Source organism: Nyctereutes procyonoides, unplaced genomic scaffold (genome assembly GCF_905146905.1).
Source record: "Nyctereutes procyonoides isolate TBG_1078 unplaced genomic scaffold, NYPRO_anot_genome, whole genome shotgun sequence".
Classification (NCBI taxonomy): Eukaryota; Metazoa; Chordata; class Mammalia; order Carnivora; family Canidae; genus Nyctereutes; species Nyctereutes procyonoides.
In genome coordinates this window covers 33295895-33316413 of record NW_026575134.1, presented here as the reverse complement: position 1 = coordinate 33316413, position 20519 = coordinate 33295895, and the positions used below count along the sequence as shown (strand labels likewise).

At 57.0% G+C, this 20519-nt stretch overlaps 1 protein-coding gene across 2 annotated transcripts in view; it reads right to left on the bottom strand.

Moving 5' to 3' along the window:
* Window positions 1-20519, bottom strand: part of ABTB2 (ankyrin repeat and BTB domain containing 2) — a 166562-nt gene that overhangs the window by 28468 nt on the left and 117575 nt on the right. For both annotated transcript variants that reach the window (XM_055300869.1, XM_055300871.1), the window contains 2 exons: window positions 14113-14259; window positions 8047-8260 (listed from right to left, as the gene is read on the bottom strand). In XM_055300869.1, the coding sequence (XP_055156844.1) occupies window positions 8047-8260; window positions 14113-14259 (361 nt within the window). The remainder of the gene's footprint in view (window positions 1-8046; window positions 8261-14112; window positions 14260-20519) is intronic.

Below are 20519 nucleotides of genomic sequence, written 5' to 3'. Positions count from 1 at the left end.
ACAAATAAAATCTTTAAAAAAACAAATCAATAAATTCACCATCGTTTCTGGATTCAACACGACTTAGCTTTTCTAGGCCTTTCATAAGGTTGACGAAAATAGTAATTACACGGATAATGGCAACTACCAGGTATGAAGAGCTTACTCTGTGCTGCTAAGTCCTTTAAACATGTTACCTCACACGATGGCCACAAGAACCTCTGGAAGAAGATCAAGTCATTTTCTCTTCTCTCTCTTTCTCTCTCTCTCTCTCTCCTTCCTTCCCTTCCTTCCCAGATTTTATTTATTTGACAGAGAGAGAGAGAGAACACACAAGCAGGGGGAGCTACAGAAGGAGAGAAAGAAGCAGGCTCCTGATGAGCAAGGAGCCCAACACGAGACTCGATCCCAGGACCCCGGGATCATGATGTGAGCTGAATGCAGACACTCAACCGACTGAGGCGCCTGGGTGTCCCCAAGCCATTTTCCATTTAAAGCAGAGAAGCTGAGGCCAGAGAAATGAAGGAAGTTGCCCAAAGTCCAACCTTTAGGCTCTACTTCCTATTTCACTCACCGAACAACATACTTAATGGCCCACCACGTGCCGGGCACTGTTCTCTGTGCCGGGCGCACAGCGGGAACAAAGCCACTGGGTGGTACATTCTGGAAGGTGAGGAGCCGGGGAGGGGTGGGCAGGTAGTATCGGGAAGAGGAAGGTGCTCTGGAGAAAAGTGGTGAGTAAAGTGATGCGGAAGGACCGGGCGTGGGAGGGCCCACTCCCTGTGCGAGGCAGACCGCAAACAAGCCACTTCGGAGGCTACTGGATGCGCCAGGGAAACAAGTACTAATTCACCCAATAGCTATTCTGATTTCTTTTACTTCCACTGTGGGTAAGCAGATGGAAATTTAATGCACAAAAAGAGACAGAGGGAAAGAGAGAAAAGAGCTTAACGTTGCAAATCTTCTTGAAATGGTATTTAAGGGAACCCTAAGTCAGTAGCATTAAAGCCCCCGCTGCCATCATCTCTATTATTTGATAAGAAAATACTTTCGCAAGCTGAGCAAAAGATTAACGAGCCCACTTCTTCAGGCTGAGCACACAGCCTATCCGTGGCGCTTCCTATTTATGTAAAGTGCTCGGTGGAGGGGAGACAGCCCCCCTTCCGCATCTGGAATGGAACAGAGGCGCCTGTCCTCTCTCTGTACCTCACTCGTATGGGGGGTATCTCCCCACAACTTGGGGAGTGCCCGCGGGAGGCAGGATCGGGAAGCAGAGGAGCCAGCAAAGGCAGTCACCTTACACAGGAGGTGATCCTCACTTGACACGGGGAAACTGAGGCTCAGACGGGAAGCCGGACTCGCTCAGACCCCAGCCTCAGAGGGGCAGGAGCCGGACTTGACCCTCAGGCACCTCTGAGGATGTCCTTCTCTCCCCTGGAGAGCTGCCCCCGACCTCGACGTATTTGCCTAGATGCACGGTCGGTGGGAACCCGAAGAAACAAAACCCAAATTCTCTCCCACTAATTCCTGTGATTTAAAAAATGTAGACCCAGTTTTGTCGCGAAGTACACACTCTGAGACAACCAAGTCCTCCCGTGACTTTTGCTCCCCGTGCCACTCGGCCTGTCCCAAGCTTCCTGCGGCTGTCCCTCCAAGCCCGGGCACCACCCCAGGCTGTTCTGAAGGCCGCCCGACTCCTCCGGGCTTCTCGAGATCCCCCTGAACACGGTGGCGATGCTGACAGCAGCCCACACGCCAGGAGCTGCTCTAAGGGCTCTCGGCACATTAGCTCAATCCCCCCAATATCCCTGTTAAGACGAGACCGAGGCACGGAGGCTAAATGACGTGCCCAAGGCCACCGGGTCCATAGGGGCAGAGCCGGGACCGAACCCAGCGGGCTGCCACGCCCGAGGGCTGATCCGTGGCTCACGTTACCACGCAGCGGGCTGCCTCTCACACTGTCGGGGGGGTGCTCATTTTTGGGGGTCTCCTGTCGTGTTTCTGCCTCCGTCAGTAGGCATCTGCATCACTGGCTCCTGTCTCTTCCTGACACACAGATGTGCGGGGAGGAACGTGAGGACCTAGGTCAGCCGGTGACCACAGTGTCCGCCACTTTACCCGAGCTCCGGAGACGCTGGTTCTCCTCCGTCCCCACGGGGCTCGTCGGCGGTGGCGAGCTGGTGGTAGCTGCGACGTGTTAGGTCACAGCACAGACCCCTTGAAAACCACATTTTAAGAAACGCCATTCTATGTCAACACAGCCAGCCTGCTCCGGGTGCCAAATCTGTCCTCTGCACCTGCTCTGACCATTATAACAACGAGGGGGAGGGTGGCAGCCGCGACTCGATGAGCATCTTTCATGTGCCAGGCATGGAGCTAGGGCTTCACCGCATTACCTCGTTTACTGCCAGCCGCTGTCTTACCTTCACCATTTTCCCAACGGGGAAGCTGAGGCCTGGAAAGATGAGCCGACCTACCATCCCGCTGGAGAGAGAACGCCTCCAGGGGGACCTCAGAGGCTCATGGACTCTCTCCCCGGGGCCGGTATCTAGAACCACCGGCATGCACTTCCAGGAGAGCGGGGGGACCTGTAACAGCTGGTCCCTTTGCTGGCCCCCCCGCTCCCAAATTCGCTGTCCGTACTTGCTGGAAACTTCTTGGCTAGCCAGACATGGAACGGAGCAGCCCAGAGTTGGGCCAGACTCGTACCGTCTTCCACCAGGTCTCACCCGGACAAGGGTTTCGGCCTCCGTGCAGGCCCTGGGGCCTCTCGGGGAACCGCCGCGTCACGCGGGTACCAGGCCGGCACTGTGGGTCCCCGGTGCCCCCCAAGCCTGTCTGCCGCTGCAGAACCACATCCCAGGCTGTTCCAGCCTGGGGCATCGGGCGGATCTCGGGAGGAGCACCTGCCTCTCTTGCAGGCATCGGGGCCAGCAGGGCGGGAAGGGCTCCCTTCTGCTCCCCGGGCTCTCAGAGGGGTTTGGGTGCTGAGGGGGAAGGCCGCTGCGAGGGCAAAGCGAACCAGCCAATCAGAAAGCACCGAGCTGGAGGGCAGGGCCGGGGGCCTCCAGGTCACAGCTCAGCCCTTTCCTCCTTATCTGGGCCCGCTCAGCCCTGGCTCCCCCGCAGCTTCGTCCTGCACCCCAGTTCCTTGCTCTCTACCACGCTGCCCCCCTCAGTCTCTCCTGCCACAAGGTCTCCACCTGCTGCTCCCTCTGCCCAGTACAAATGATCATGGTAAGAAATCACAGTAGCTGGGGCACCTGGGTGGCTCAGTGGTTGAGGGCCAGCCTTCGGCTCAGGGTGGGATCCCGGGGTCCTGGGATCGAGTCCCACATCGGGCTCCCTGGGGGGAGCCTGCTTCTCCCTCTGCCTATGTTTCTGCCCCTTTCTGTATCTCTCATGAATAAATAAATAAAATCTTAAAAAAAAAAGTCACGTTCGCTAAATTGAGGAGTAACAAACAGGTCTCTCACATTTGCAGAAAAAAGCAAAATAATGGGATGCCTGGGTGGCTCAGGGGTTTAGCGCTTGCCTCCAGCCCAAGGTGTGATCCTGGAGTCCCAGGATGGAGTCCCACACTCTCATGAATAAACAAACAAAATCTTAAAAAAAAAAAAAAAAAAGGAATCACAGTAGCTGATATCTAGGGTTTATTGTGTCCTAGGTACCATCTAGAAGGTTAGGAATGTCAGCTCATTTAGACCCCACACCTTCCCAGCGGCTGTAAGGACGACACACTAGGGGGTCTACAGGACCTGGGCTTCGGCAGGACCTCCTGGCTCTAAAATCAGTCCGCGTAAGTCCGATCTGAGAGGCGTGTCTTTGAGCGCAGGTCCCTCCTCAGACCCGGCCGTGGCACGCTAGGAGTCCTGACGCCAGGCGCTTCAGGTCCCGTCTCCGGCGAGCCCTGGCTGGGCTCCCACGCCCCTCTGGGCCCCCAGGCCTCCCAAGTGTGCCTCCCCGACAAAGGGGCGCCGGACAAGGCCGGGGAGACGGACAAGGTCAGGGCTCCAGCAAACGCAGCAGTTTGTGGACAGGTGGCCTGCGATCATTCCTAGGGCTCCCACGTCGTCCTCCGAGGTCTGTCTTCGCTGCTGCCACCGCCAGCAGCTCAGAGGCACTTGGGGACGCCACCTGCCGAGCCCGGGCCCTCCAGCGCCCGAGGTTTTGAAGCAGAAAATTGGTTCGCCTCCTGCGTACCTCGGTCCCCTCTGTACCCCGGCCTGTGTCTCCCCGGCGTGCTCTGCTTGCACTCTGCTGGCGAGCGTGCCCCCGCCCACTGCCCGTGTGTCCGCTTCTCTGGCCCCCGGCCCCAGCAGGAGGATGACCGAGGAGGGGTCTCCCACCCAGGATGCTCGGCCCCCTAGTTCATCCCTCTGCCTCCGGGCGCGACTAGCAAGGCCCACACTTAGCCAGATGGCTGCCCAATCTCCTCCAGACCTCAGGGGAAGGAGGCTCCCCCATCTCCATGGGCAACCCTGGATCTCTGACAGCAAGTTCTTTCACTTTTCAGGCTTGGTCTCGGGTGATGACATGCCCTGCAGGGCAGCAGCTGTGACTAATCCTGTGTGTGAGACCCTGCCTTGCGCCTCGCCGAGGCCTACGATGCAGGGCTGCCGGCAGGGGAGGCGCTCGGGGAGGGTGCGGGGAGCTCCCATCTGTGAGGCCCTCCCAGGGCGGCCAGGCGCAGATCCTGGGACTGGAGAGGCAGGTGGGGCAGGGATGGCCCCGGGGGAGGTGGCCCGAGCAGCCAAGGCCCACCGGGGCAGCCTTGAGAGCTTTAGGAGCGGGGCTGAGCAGCCAGGCACGGTGCAGGGCCAGGGCTTTGAGGTCAGAAGTCTGGTTCAAATCCCTGCCCTGCCACCCAGCAGCTGGCCTCGTGCCCTTGTTTGTAGGATGGAGGTAATTCTAGCACCTACCTTGCTGATCTGTGGGGCACGGAAGAAACACAAGTAGACAGAAAAGCCCTTTCGAAGGAAGAGCTGGCTACCCCCGTCGTTCCCATCTTACAGGTGAGGAGCCTGGAGCGTGGAGGGGCCTGCGTGGGAGGCTGGACCAGACCCCTGGCTCTCTCCCCTGGGCCCCTGGCTCGCTGGCGCAGCACACACAGGCATGTCAGAGCGCCACCCTGTCCCTGGCCAAGCTGCCCCCTGCCCACCCTGGGCTCCCACTATTTCTGTAGCTCCCCTCTCGAACCCAGAGCAGGGGGCTCTGGGAGGAAGGGCCCCTCCCGGGGACGTGGTGGAGCAGAGCAGGCCTCCATGAGCTTCACACGGGACGTGATGGCAGGCCCACCCCTGATCGGCACGGATGGGGTTGCACGGCCCCCAGTGGGAAGGGAGGAGGCTCGTTCCTCCAAAGCAGAAATCTGTGAGTACAGACTCGAGCGGCACCATCAACGCCACCAAAGGGCTCCTTAGCCCACGTCCAAGAGGTCATCCAATCCCCACAGACCCAGAAATCCCCAAGCCAAACAACCCCTGAGCAGCGGCCACATTCCGCCATCACACGGGGAATCAGAAGGCCCCGCCTGGTCCGGGCTGGTGGCCTCGGCCCCCACGCTCCTGACACAGGGGACGGAGGAACTGCAAGAGTCAATGAAGTGGGGTGACGGAAGGAGAGACAGACAGACAGACAGACAGACAGCCATCCCGCCATCCCCAGACTCCCTAAAGCCAAGCTCTGTCTCCCCGGAGCTCTGGCAAGCTCCAGCTACTTATGTGCACGGAGAGGAGGTTTTCCCCAGGGCTCTGGCGAGGACACCCGAGTGGCGGTGCCCGGAGGAGACACGTGGCTCAGCCTGCTGTGGAACGTGAGCCCGGTGGCCCCCAGGAAGGCCGGCCAGGCTCCCCGGGGCCTGCCCCATCAGACGGGGCCCAGGCGCGGTGGGAGCCCCTTCAGCAGCCGGGGGCCAGGCCACCACACAGCTGTCAGGCTGTCTGCCAGTGGGTATTTTTAGGGTGTCCTCCTTTTTGTGCCCAAATCCAAAATGTCTGGATACGTTTTTTTCCTGACGGTGGTTCCAATTCCTCATGTATCTAATACTCATTTGAAATGATTCATGGAAAAATGCCTTCGCTACCAATTTCTTTGCGCCACAGACAGCGTGGTTTTTAAATAATGGGAGATCTACGCACACACACGCGCGTGCACGCTGCCGCCCAAGCCCGGCTGCTAGGATCACGCCCAGATAACCACCGCGGTCACGCGGGAGCCGGGGCTGTGAGTTCTCCCGGGAGGAAAGCCACGGGGCAGCCGCAGGCCCCCGAGGGGCCCCTCCCTGCCTGCCACGGCCGCGGGCCCCCAGGCGGCTCCCCGTCCTCCCCCAGCCCCCTTCCCTTGGGTGAGCGCCCTGGGGACCTCCAAACAGCACGTGAGCCCCCGCCCTCCGCCCCACCTCAGCGCGGTGTCCCGGCCCTTCTCCTTCCCGGCCAGCTCTGGAAACCACCACGACTTCCCCACCAAGCAGAGCCGCTGCGTCTTGGGGCCCGCGCGCTGGTTCCACCCTCGGGCCGGGCGCTTCCTTCAGGAAGCCGCAGCTCCGCCCGCGGCCTTCTTGCTGTGTCGGGCCCACGGTGACCTACCTGGGCCTCCGTTCACTGTCCGTCCCCGAGACGACCACGCTCTAATGACACCGGCCACAGTAACGGCTGTGGTGGCCTTCCCTGGGAGTCCGCCACGCGGGTCACCGGGCCGCCGCTGCTCCATGCAGGACAGGGCGGCACAGCAGTGGTTGTGGGCACAGCCTCCGTGGCCTCGGCAAGTTATCAAATCCCTCCATGCCTCTACTTCCCCAGCCGTGCAATGGGGCTGTGAAATGCACCCATTTCCCGCGTGCACGCGAACGAGCGCACGGCACAGGGCATAGCCGGGGCTCAGTAAATGCCCGCTCATCATCGCTCATCCTTACGACTGCTGCAGTCCACCCCGTTTGCGGCAGAGGAGGCCGAAGCCTCGCACAAAGCTCTCCCCGAGCACCGTTTGTACCCAGGCCGCTTGACCCCCGGGCCCGCGGGCTCTCCCAGAGTCACGATGGCTGTTTTGAACGAACCAGGGCACCCCGCATTTGTTGACCGTGACCGCGGGGGCAGCAGAGAGGTGGGCCTCGCTGTGGAGCAGGTGTGAGGACCACAAAGCTGATGACACCCCACGCCTCTCGAAGGCAACCGGCGGCTGGGGTGGGGGCCCTTCCAGGCTGTGGGCCATCCCTTCCACCAGGCGGCAGGCCCCCCCCCCCCACCTCCTGGGCTCTCTCTCTCTCTTTCTAAACCAACGGCAAGTCTCCTGATTCCCGGCACCTGTGAGCACACAATTCTTGAGCCCATGGATAGACCCCGACCACCAGGCGAGGCCCGTGCCAGCGTGTATGAGGTTCTGGGCAAATCATAAAAAAAGAGCATCCTCTCTAGGGAGAAAAATTTAAAAGGCAGCCCTCTGAGTAAGACCAACTAGAAAAGGCACGTTCAGGCCGACCTGACGCTGCATGTATCTCCCACTCGTGCCCCTCCCTGGGCCCCCTTGTGCAGTGCAAAACCTTCACATCTGTTTTTAGTGGCCCTGCTCCCTGCTGGGGAAGGGTTGAGACCCGGATCCTGCGGCTCTTTAGCCACTAACCTGCCAGGGCCATGACATCCTCGCCTGTAACATGAGTGGACGGGGCAAAGCATGCCTCAGCCCCTCCCACAGTGGGAACGGTGGCATCATTGTGATCACAAGAGGTGCCGCTACCATCGACAGGGGGCCGGTTACCACCTGGACGCTGCCCTAAGTGCCTTTGCTCAGAGCCCTCACCCACTCAGTTCTCACTACCGCCTTTCCATGCAGGTGTGAATACCTGTTTTTTATAAAAGGAGCAACTGAATTTGAGAGGGCCCAGGAGGGGAGCCCAGAGCTGGGACACCCGACACAGAAGCCAAAATCCATTCTGAGCCTCGACGACCCCGGGCCACCTCCACCCGGGGTGAAAGCCGCCGCTGCATGCCAGGCCAGGGCCCTGTCCTCACCTTGCTGGGCAGCGAGCACACTGGGAGGCGCGCACGTGGGGCTGGGGGCGGGGACCCCTACCGTTCGTTGTTGAGGGCCATCCTCGGGGGGTCCAGGTTGGGGTTCTCCATGGACTCCATCTGTGGACACCGCAGGAAGTAGTAAAGCGTGTGGAGGGCGTCGGGGGACCAGGTGATGGGCTGGGGCGGCTGGCGGGCCTGGCGGGCGGGGCTGGAGCCGGGACACAGCGGGTGGCGCCCCTGCATGTGGTGCATGGCGCGGGAGACCAGGTCACCTGGTGGGGAGGGTGGGAGGGAAAAGACCAAGTGAGTCCCCCACGCTCACCTGTCCACGGCTACTGCTCGTGGCTCACGGCGCCCCTCACCCTGGTGCATAATCACCGTTTCCCGGAGCCAACAGGCGGGGGCGGACACTGTCACCTAGACACACAGTAGCGATTTCGTTTCCTTTCACTGCCAGTCTCGCCTGAACAGTTGAGCTGAAGCCTCAGCAGGGCCGGTCTCCTCCAGAATTTAGGCTAATGTGGTTTCTCTTTCGACATCCCCACGCCCTCCACCCACCTGTGGGCCTTTCCCCAGCTCCCTGACCAAGGGAGGCCCAACCTCTGACACCCAGTGCCAGGCGGCACGGTGACCCTCCCCCGAGCCACCCTGTGCAAAGCCCAGGTGCTTGGGCGGGGAAGGTCCCTTCATGTCTAACACATCGGGTCACACGACCACCGCCACCAGCCCCGAGTGCTCAACTGCGTGCCCAGAGTTCAGTTTCCCAGAAACAGGACTTCATTTGATCCTTTTAATGCTGAGGCCAAGTAGTATCCCCACTTTACAGGTGAAGAAAGTGAGGCCTAGCTGGTAAACAAACACCTACCCCCTACGCTCCACTGGTCACAGGGTGGCTGCGGTGCCCCGAGCTTAACCAGCCAAGGTCCTGTGGCTAGTAAATGGTAGAGTCTAGACTCAAATGCAGGTCTCTCTGACTCCAAAGTCCATGAACTGTGACCCAGGCCTGACCCACTGACGTCTGTGGGGTCCCTGGGTCCCCATATCCTGTGCTGTGTTTCTGCCCAAGTCAAGTTTTCAGTCTCCCACCTGCCCGGGGCAGGAAATGTCCCATCATTGTGTGAGACCACAATGCTGAGACAGGATGGGCCAAACAGCCCCAGACACCTGCGGGCCCCTCTGTTCTGGAAAAGTGGCTACCCTTCCATTCTCTCCAGGCCTGAGAACTGGGGCCTTGCCTGTGGGCCAAGCTTCCCCTCACCCGGGCAGTTCCTTAGGGACAGCCCCTTCCAGAGAAGGCCTCTGGACAAGGCTGGCCACGAAGCAAGAGAGGCCCGTAGGCTGGAGTCCGGTGAAGGGCATGCGACGTGTCACAGAACCAGCTCACGTAGTCAACTGGCCTCCACTGTACAGCCTCTGTGAGTCTGGTACTCTGCTGCCCTGTGTCCCAGCTTCCCACACGGGGTCCTCTGCAGGGGGGTGCCCAGCAAACATCTACAGGCTGCAGAAGTAGCCTTCCACGTTCACCTCATTTTAAAATACAGCTTCCAGTGGGGCCTGACTTGAGCCCATCAGCGGCCGAGGTCTCCTAGGCCAGCCTCCGCAAGGGCGTCTGGCTTCCGAGCAGGGAAAATGACAGCCCCGGAACTGGAGATCTCCGCTAGGCTCTCCATGCCTCCCCCACCTTCCTTGCTCCACACCTGACTCTGCTCGTCCCTGCGACTGTAGCTGAGCTGCCTGGACACCTCCGGGAGTGGCTGCCAATGCCTTAGGGACACCTGGCTCCCATCCCCAGGGCTCGGATTTAATTGGTCTGGGCAGGACCTAGGCATCCTATTTTGTACAAGTTCTGTTGGTGAATCTCGTGTCCAGTGAGGTTAGAGAGTCACCCGGTTAACGGATGAGAGCACAGGTTCCACAGCCAGACACGCCTGGCTTCCGATCGGGGCTCTGTTTCCTACCAAGCACCTTATAGAGGTTTCTCATCAGAGCCTCCATTTCCTCATCTGTAAAATGGAATAATTGTATCTAACCTCAAAATCATGAGGATTCAAATAAATAATAAGTATAAAGCCCTTAGCATCATGCTTGGCACAGAGTAGTTGGAAAAGTGAAATACAAGACCACTGCTATTACTGTCCTATTGCCATTATTCCTCTATCCTACGGACCACCTCCCGTGGTGCTCTTCCTCCCAGGAATTTTTCCCATGCAGTCAGGGCTTGCCCCACATTTCCCAGGACACGAGGAGTCTGGGCCCTGAAATGCTAGGTCCCAGCCCTGCCCTCGGGTTCCTGGGTGGCAGAAACTGGCATGGGTAACATCCCAGGCCAGGCCGCCTCGCAGCAGCAGAGCTGGCTGCAATAAACTGAAACCTGGCTTCTATTTCTCCAGGTCAAAATGTCATAACTTTTGGCAGGATCACAGGACCACAAGGAGGAGAAATCAGAGAGGTTCCCGATAGCATCAAAGAGAGACCTTGTAGAAATACTTCAAAGGCTTGACAAGGTAAAAGCCATTATCGTTAATTAGGTTTATGATGGTTTTATTGTTATTGGTGTAGAACCCTTTTGGCAGCACTTTTCCAGCCAGGATGCAGGCAAGAAAATCAAGGAAGAAATGGAAGAAGCGGCCCTTAAGCCTTCCCTTAAGGGAAGCCAGGCACAAAGAGGGGCCTTCCAAAGATTTGGGGGGAGGTGGGGTCACCGCCGAGGGGCAGCTGGAGATGCAGGTCTGCAGCCTCCGAGGTCCAGGCCCAGCTGTGTGCCAGCCTCTCCGAGCCCAAGCAGCAGAGGCCTGCAGACAGCTCCGACCAGGCGTCTAGAACCCTCACTGCTCTGCTGCCAGAGCAGGCTGTTCACTTTGGGTTCTCTCCCCAGGGCGATCTCCCTCCCTGCCACCTTCTATGGTCTAGGCTTGAGACTCCTCTGATCCTCACAAGATGGGATGTCGTGAAGGAGGTATTTCCACTTTACAGGCGAGGAAACAGGCTCGCAGAAGTTAAACGGTTTGTCCTGGTTGTACCAGTGTGAGTGAACAGCCAGGACTCGACCTGGGGACCCTGCACCGCAAACGCATGCTCTTGGCCAGGGTTCTGTGAGAGTGCGGTCTGTGCCCCGGGACCGGTCTGCAGTCTGGGTTGTTACCGTTCATTATTGGGTCACAACAGGCTAATTTTAGAAATGGAGACTCAGCTTTAAAAAGTCCCCCAGCAATCTGACAAAATGATTTTATGTCTAACGATTCTTTAAAAAAAAAAATTGGCTTGCATTTTACTATCTTTGATTTCGCTTTTCTAGACGTTCTACAAATTTCTATCCTGTTTTACCAAGTCTGCAATGGAGTGGGGCACAGAATCCGCCCCCACGCCCCCCACCAGAGCTGTTTTGAGAAGTCATGGTCCAGACTGGTCTGCTCTCTTGGTTTCTTGCAGGTGGGCGCTCAGAGCCGCTCCAGAAGGGTCCTTGTACTCGAGAATTAGCTGATCCTAAGCTCCAGGACACCTTAGTCTGAAGTCCAGAAATGCCCATAAGGCATGGAAAAGCAAGCCTGCACTGCTTGCTAATCATGAGAGCCTCGGTTAGAGGTGCTACGGGCTTGTCTGTCCCAGCCTCGTTATGAGCCACCAAATAAAAAGAGCAGGCAGAGTCAGCAATGTACCTCTGTCTTCAAAATGAGGCCCACATCATCTGACTACCTTTAAAAAGAAATGCTTAGTTTTATTTATCTTCTCCTCTTTCCCATTTACCTTTACACAAGAGGGAGGGACAGAGAAAAATACAAGTGCCCAAGTTCCCTCTGAAGCTGGACCTGATACAAGAAGGAAACTTCTAGACCTACCTGGCAGGCTGGTCCTGGCCAGGTGCAGGGAGTTAATGCATGTTAGAGCCAGGGTAAACTTTTAGGTACAGGGAGCTCGGTGCCAAGTATCACTAGCCTCATTAGGTTCTTCAGTCTCAGGGAGGAAAATCTGCATTATCTGCCTCCACCTTCGTCTCCTCCCTCCTTCGCAGTGGGTTAGCAGAAACCCCAGTTTCAGGGTGAGGGAGGTGGGGCAACGTGGCACACGATACAGCCCGTTCTGGCGTCTGTGAAGAGGTGCTAGGGGGATGCTTCTTCCCTCTGCCCCGAGCAGCAGCTGAAACAGGATGTGAACGCACCCTAGGTGGGATTTAGGAGGCAAACAATGGACAGTACAGAACTCACTGCTTTACACGCACATTTACACACACACATAGCATCAGGTGCTATTCCAATAGCGGGGATACTGAACAGCAGCAAACAAAGCACAGGAAGTCTGTTCTCATGAAGGTGACATTCTAGTCAGGGGAAAGAGATGACAAAGTATTTACGAGTAAATATATGACATAGTTTAAGTGGTGAGCAGTGCTCAAACTACAGTTGTATGGGGGGAGGTGGAGGAATGAGAATGGGGTGCTCATCTATATAGGGGTGCTCACGGAAGGCCTGTCCAGAAAGGTATCATTGGGGCAGAGATGAAGAAAATGAGAGACCAACATATTTGGGTATCTGGGGGAACCGGTCTCAGGCAGAGAGAACAGCTAGTGCAAAGGCCCTGGGGTGGGAGGATCTTGGCCAGGAGGCCAGCGTGGCTGGAGCACAGTCAACAAGACAAGAGCAGTAGGCGGTGAGGCCAGATCATATATCGGATTCTGAGCTACGGTGAGGATTTTGGATTTCAAGCCACGGGAGGATGGAGGGGATATTGAGCAGATGAGTGACACAATCCGCTTTGTGTTTGACATGGCCCCAGTTTGGACTGAGTTGATAGGAGTGGAGGTGGCCAAAGGGCCAAACTAGAACTTGGGATATTTTTAGAAGGTAGAAGCATTAGGGGCTGAATGATAAGGGCAGAATGACGACAAGCCCTCCCCGGAGGACATCCCTGAATAGTCCTCCCTTTGCCTGGCTGTGGTTTTAACGGGCACAAAGGCCGCCCTGGTAAAAGGCGAAGGATCAGACTCTAATCCTGATGTCAGCCGCCTGGGATGCTGGTGGGCGGGCTGCTGGCTGCATCTAGGGAGCCCACAGCCCCAGCAATTAAGCCAGACCTCCTTGAGCCCACCTCTTACAGGGTCCCGGGGGGCCCCACACCGGCCCAGACTACAGTGATGCCGTCCAGGAGACACAGAGCCTTCTCCCCCAGCCCTCTAATGAATCTGCTCTGGGACCTTGAACCAGGCGCCTTCTCTCCCGCTCTGGGAAGGGGCAGGAAGGGTGGAGGGCGGAGGCTGTGTCCTGAAGAAGCAAAAGGATTGCCGTTCACTGTTCACCGTTCAGACAGCTCAGAGCAGTCACGGGTGGGAGGGGCTGGAGCACAGTGAACTGCACCTGTTTCCACAGCATGCACTTCGACCCCTGTGCGTGTCCCCGCCCGCCGCTGGGCGGTCTCGTGGTGCCGCCAGGGAGAGCTAGGGAGGAAGAGCATGCAGCCTGATTTCTTAAATATTGGAATGAGAGAGGGAGAGATAACAGGAGGCGCATGGGATTTCTTGCCTAACACACTCTTTGGAAGCAGCTGCCAAACAGGACCTAGACTAAGGGGTTTCCCAGTGTGTTCCACAGAGCCCTGAGGTTCCAGAAGCCCAGGGCCACTGCAGGGCTGAGGCCACCCCACCACAGCCAACCTCAGCCAGGGGAGCTCTGCTTTTATCTTCCATTTTCTACACTGGGATTTCAGGGGACGCTTTCTTTTAAGAAAGAATAACAGGTGTAAGTCCAGAGCATCGTGGGCCAGGTGGGGAAAACAGATGAATGGATCGGGCCAGCTATAAACTACGGAGGTCTGTGACCTCGTAGGGAACACATGCTGCCCACGGAGCTGCTCAGCTCCCCCTGACTGCTGCCCTGCAGGAACGGGGTGCAGAGTCACTAGGTCATCTGATTTTTCAGGAGAAACCGGTGATCCAGATTTGCATACGATTAAGCCCACAGGCAGACCAAACCATACGTGTTTGTGGGCCATCAGTTTGCAATCCCCAGCCTTGGAGGATCTGGCTTTCAGAGAAGGCAGCACGTGTGAAGGGGGAGGAGGCCAGACTCCAGAAGGTGAGCTCTCCCCCGACTCCTCCCTTAGAGCCGGCTAGGCTGGGACGCACCACACTTACTCAGCTCTGAGATGCTCCCCACACAGGTGGCCAGGAGGGACTGCTCCAGGGTCCGGAGCTCCAGCTGAGCATAGGCATCGGCTCGCTCGTCGTGGCCCAGGGACCCACCGTTGTAAGGACTGAAGTACGCGGGGAGGGAGAGGACACCTGTGGGGAAACGGGCAGACAGGTGAGTTCAGGAAGGAAGCAAAGGTCCACAGGCCCAGGCCCGAAGCTTCTGGTAGAGTGGGGGTGGGGGGTGGTCATGGGCAACGAGGATACCTCATCTCTGAAGTCTACGGAAGCCAGAGTGAGGAGTGGCCTGCTTGTGGGTGGGGTGCTTGGAGCTGCATAAGGAACCCACCTGCACGAGCTCATGGGCCACACAGGGGTTCATTCACTCCTCTGCTGCTTCATGCGCAGAGTAGAGCGTCTCCCTCGGACTCTGCAGTGACAGAGGCCCGGCCTTGCCTTCATGGACCTCAGGGGACAGGAGAGTCTACTATGTCCCCCCAAAGCGTGGGACCCCCCCCCCGAGTCCTCTCACTTCCTCATGCTGCCCCCTTTCACTCTTCCTGCCAAGACGGGGCGAGGGCCGAGCCCAGGGAGAGGGGTGCTGTCTTCCCCGCTCCAAGGAGGGGATGCGTCCCAGCCACTGGCCAAGTCCAATTAGTGTTTTTCATTAGCACTCCAGCACCAGAGGGACAGGGCTGTCAGAATCAATCCTGGAGGGTGACAGCCTGTAAATTTCTCCAACTCAATGTGTGGCTTCTTAGAAAGCACCAGAAAAGCAAAATCAGCCCGGCTCAAAATTACATGTTGGTTCTTAAGAGCACGCGGCCACAGATTCCCAGCCTTCAGAAACTGCCATTTCTTCCATCAACGCATCTTCGTCCAACACCCTGCCTGCCCCCCCTCCCCAACACACACCCCTCCGAACTTTTTTTTTTTTTTAAAGAAAAATACCCACAGGAATTTAATCAGTCACTTTTGGGAATATCTCTTAAAAAAATTCCTTGAGATGGCTGGAGAGCCCCTGGGATGTGGCCAAATCTGGGTCAGCCGTCCCCGTCCTGCAGAAATACAGCGAGGATGGTGACAGCCAGAGGTGGTGAAGCAGAAGGGTGAGGACAGGGCCCTGGGGCTGGCACGTTCGGGCTCCTGCTTCTGGCTCTGCCACTTACCCAGTGGGGTGATCTGGGGTCGGGGTGCTCACGCGTCAGCCAAGGGAAAGGAAAGAGCCTCGCCCTCAGTGTAGCTGCGGGGATCAACCGAGCTAGGGGATGGCGATGCCTGCACCGGGGTGTCCTCAGAAGGGGGCCCTGCTGGGAGGTTGCTATTACTTCTGCTATGTGCTGGGAATGTAGGCTTCATTCACACCACCGACTTATTCTTTCTACGAGTAGGCTCCGCGGCCTCTAACTTAGATATTGGGGGACGGATGTGCAGAGAGTTTGAATGCTTTGTTCAACGTGGTGACAGAGCCAGGGTCTGACTCCGGATCCGACGGGCTCTCCAACGCGTGCACCTTGCCCCTTGTAGGGCCTACGTCCAACGGGCACCCCACCAAGGCTCACCTCTGGCTGCCTGGCTGGGGGCCCGTGTGAGCCCACGCTGCTGTGTTACGGCTGCCCGGGGCACCCAAGGAGCTCCCCCTGCTGTGGCCTGTGTTTCTCTTCCACGGCAGTCTTCCTCCTGCCCAGCCCCTGGCGGTGTTCTCCGACCGTTCTGCAGGTTCAGCTGACCATCAGCCCTGCCCCGGCCTCCCTGCCTTCCTCTGTGTTGCCCCGCTGACCCCTGAATCCCCCCACCGTCCTGCATGGCGGGGGGGGGGGCCCTCCCATCACATCTGGTGCTGACACAGCGAGGCAGGGCATCAAAGCACTTCCTCAGAGCACTGTTTCCAGTGGGAGAAGGAGGAGGGCATGGCTGGGTTCCCCCTGCCCCCCCAGGCCTGCTCCCCAAAGCAGAAACTCTCCCCGCCGGCTGAGTACCCACACCATTAGGAAGAGCTGGCTCTGAGCATTAAAACAAGTGAAACAAAAGAGAATCCGCTCCCCTCCAACTCACTCTCTCTCTCTCTCTCTCTCTCTCTCTCTCTCTCTCTCTCTCCAAGCTCCAACCTAGAGACAGCTCCAACATTTGGGAGAGTTTCCACACATCCACGGGGCCCGGGCAGGCTCTGCTCCCCCTCCCTTCTTCATTATTAATCTACAGAAACAACACCGGGGACATGTGGATCAAATTTACAGCGCTTAGGGCAAGGGAATAGGAAATTCAGCTGATTTGTCAAAGGATTCCCAGAGAGAAATATTATGTCAATGGATCCAGTAACAGGAGCTGGCAGGTCCATTAATAATAGTTCCCATTTTCCTAGTCATCACCCACCATAGGGGCCTTCACTTAATATTGTGGCAAAAGTAATTATGAACCGATTATTAATAACAACAGTCGATGGCATCACAGCTTTTGCATAGTACACCTTCCGCTTTTAAGAGACGTTCAGCATGGAGCAACGTGTTCTTCCGGCGGGAGGAGCAGGGAGGAGCAGGGCGCTCGGTGTCCTAGCAGCCACATCTGGCTTCCACGGGGGGCTTCCTGTGTGCCAGGCATGGGGATAATGGTGTACGCATCGTCACGTTTAGCCCCCACCTCCATGCAGGATGTACCCTCTGCACCCATCTCACAGATGAGGAAACCGAGGCCCCCAGAAGACTCGCCCAAGGTCACTGAGGGGCAGACAGTAAATTGAGGCCAGAATTTCAATCTCTCGGGTTCCAAGCCGTTGAAATGAAATGACACCCTGCCCGCGGCCACCTTGTCCTTTCAACAGCATCCCCCCCACCCCCGGCGATTTCGGAGAAGAGGGGTTCCAAACTGTGTGGGCCTGGGATTTGACAGGAAGAAAGAGAATCTAATACCCAGAAATGGGACTTTCCTTTTAATGGGTCCCCAGGCACTTCTTGCCAGGGGTCCCTGGAGGCCTCCTGGGGAAGTCTGCAGATGGAGGCTGTCCTCTTACTCCCTGGGATCTTTCCAGAACGCAGCTGCCCCGACGAGAGCCTTTTTAATGTGAATCTGAAATTCATATAAGCCTGTTCCTCAGCAGCTCTCACTGGAGATGGAAAATCTTTACGTCCTCTCAACACTTTAGAGCCTTTGCCCCCCACACATTCCCTGCTTTATGATAGGGGCCGCCCAGGGCAAGGCCATTCTGGGAAAAGGGATTTAAAACACACACACACACGAAAAGAAAGAGCAGCTCTCTTTTTTTTTTTCATTTTTGTAAAATCCTTAGGAAAAGTTGTTTCTTTCAGTCCTGATGGAAAAGCCAGCATGCCCAAATGTTTCCCCCAATGACTTAATAAGGACATCCCTGATCACTCTGCTGAACTCCACAGAAGTGATGGAAAACCCTCTCACATCCCTGGGTTGTCCCCGATGGGCCGCGGGGTCGGCAGTGGTAGGAAGCAGTAAGTCTGATCCAGGTCCCCCCTGCTCACCCTCTTCTATAAAGCAAGAATCGGGCAGCCTGGGTGGCTCAGCGGTTTAGTGCCTCCTTCAGCCCAGGGCGTGACCGGGGTCCTGGGATCGAGTCCCGCATCGGGCTCCCTGCATGGAGCCTGCTTCTCCCTCTGCCTGTGTCTCTGCCTCTCTCTGTGTGTCTCATGAATAAATAAATAAAATATTTATAATAAAATAAAATAAAGTGAGCATTTCTGTTAGACGACACCTCCCCTGAGTGGCTCTCGTGCCTGTCCGGCCTCCGCAGTCCTCAGTCTACACAGACCCATCACCTTCCCTCACTTTGTGCAGTCTGGTTGCCCAGCTCCCGAACCTCAGAGCTCATTACATCACTCCCCAAAGCCCGGGCAGCCTCCTCCCCCGGCCTCCCGAGCCCAGGGCCACATCCGCCCCTCTGCATAAGGACAGCCCGAGAGAGTTGCCCTGATGGAGCCTCCCTCCTCCACCTGCAACCCCCTATCAGCCATAAGCCTAGCTGCTCTGACTGACCCTGGTGCAGGCCACCACCTTCCCCTCAGCAGACACAGCGCCAGGGCTCCTCCCCGTGCCCTCTGACCCGCCTTGCCCACCCTTGCCGCCCCTCTCTGGTGGGTGCTCAGACGTGGCCTTGGACTCTTCAGTGACTGCCCACCGCCCCTGCAGCGAGGTTTGGTGACCCCCTTCTCACAGGTCACCAGAGATCATTTTCTTTCTCTGAAAATGAGGGACAAAAATAATTCTACCGGCGAGTGGGGGCGATCCCCAGCACCTCCCGGGAACGGGCAGGGTCTCTCCAGGCTGTTCTGTGAGTTTGGTCACTTGGCTCTTTTCCAGTTTGGAAAAGGAACACATTTTCTTCCCAAGAGACTGGCCACTGGTGCCCAGAGACAGGGCGCCAGTGAGTCAGGTGGGGAACCCAGGGAGCAAGGGGTGGGGGGGGCCGGGCACCCCGTCTTGTGCTCTACGGTTGCCAACCCGGCGTCAACCTGGTTTCAGCCTGCAGGGGTGCCCGCGCCCCCAAGCAAGCACCCAGCCAGACGCAGATGGACGGCACACGGCTGACAACCCAGACTCCAGCGCGAAGGCTTCTCAGAAGCGGGGCCTAGGCCGAAGGCCAAATCCAACGGGGAGAGTTCACTCTCTCCTCTGTGGAACACTGGGGCAGAGTCGGTGGTTTCTCGAGTCTTCTCTGGCCTCTCTGTTGGGCTCTAGCCCCGCGGGGCCGCGCTCAAAACCTTTCCCTGCTTTCCATTCCACTTCTCACGTCTAAGCGCCAACGGCGGGCACAAGCAGACCCTGTTGTTCCAATTTCCTACGGTTTAATCTCCCCCACAGCTATAGTACCCCTCCCCGGCACGCACGCATGCACGCACAATTTTAAATATAAAGAAGACGTCCTTTTTTTTTTGGTGAAAACTGGATTTACGGTCCAGCTTTTCTGACCAGTCATCAAAAAACCATCGAGACTGTAATATAACTGTCCCCCCAACTTAAGCTATTATCAGCTCTCTCCCCAGGCTCGTAAATGGTCTTTCCAGGGCACCGTGACTATGGTGGGCCCAGCCGCCCGTGCAAGCCTGCGTGTCCAGCACCCTCCCCGGCCCCGGGCCCACGACCCACCCCCCCACCAGGCTCACTAGCAACCCCCTCAGGGAAGCTCATCTGTGAAGACAGCAGAGGCCACCCCCTGTCTCCTGTTTCTTTAAAATGAAAACCGGGATGCAGAGAATTACTCTTTTATTGCCCCTGTGAGGAAACTTGGCAGGGTGTGTTCTGCTGGTTTTCTTAGGAGCTGGAAGCTTGGGTGGGGTTCAATCCATAAGCTTCTGAAAATAAAATTATATTGCCCCACTGAACGGTCTCCAAATAGCCCGCATAATCCAACACTTCTTACTTTTTAAAAAGTGTTTCCATTCTCTGATCTGGAATTTTATATATAGCACGTTTAGCGCCCAGTGTTGGATGTTACTCATACTGAAACAAAGTGCTGAAAAGTTAAAGCACGGATATTTTTCAGAGGGACCCAAACGGAGCACAAGGACAGTCGATTCTAGAAAAACTTCAGTGAGCAGTATTTCTCCTGACACTCTGAGTCCAAAAAGGTTGCGGGGTGGGTGTTGAGGCTCAGAGGGGGCTAGGGGAAGGCAGAAAGAAGTGAAAACCTGGCAACCTGTCCATCGTTCACGTAAAAATGATTCATCAAGAATAATCAAATGCTCACCTAACGTGTGGCCAGAAGCCATCTGAAGATGAGACCACCATACTATGAGGCTCAAGAGCTCAGGTGGGAGAAGAGGAGAGCCAGGGGGAGACAGGAGTGTGGTCTGAGTTTGGGAAGCAGGTTTTGAACACGGGTTGGCTAATAATGAATGGAGGGGCGGCTCGGTGGCTCAGTCGGTTAAACATAGGACTTTTGATTCAAGTTCAGGACATGATTTAGGCTCAGGTCATGATCTCAGGGTCGTGAGATCGAGCCCCACATGGGAATCCGCGCTGGGCATGGAACCCGCTTAAGATTCTCCCTCTGGAAAAAAAAGATTCTCCCTCTGGCCCCCCTAAAAAAATAATGAATGGAGATGGGCCACCACATGGTGAGTAGTACTCTATGCCCGGGATGGGATGAACACCAGCATCTGAGCCCACGGGAAGACCCCAGCAGAGGTCTTATTCCCAGTAGCAGATAGCTAATGCTGTTATTAGCTCCACTGACCAATGAGGGCCACCGAGGTTTGGAAGGCCGGGTCACTAGGACAGAGATGGACAATGGCAGAGGTGGGATTTGGACCTAGCCTGCCCGATGCAAATCCACACCCGTCACCCCATCATAGCCTCTCACGCTCTGCTCTCCCCATTCGAGCCCAGGGACAGACTCTTCTTTCTGCACTTAGGTTCCGATTCCTAGTGCACCTTCCCTTCTTCGGAGT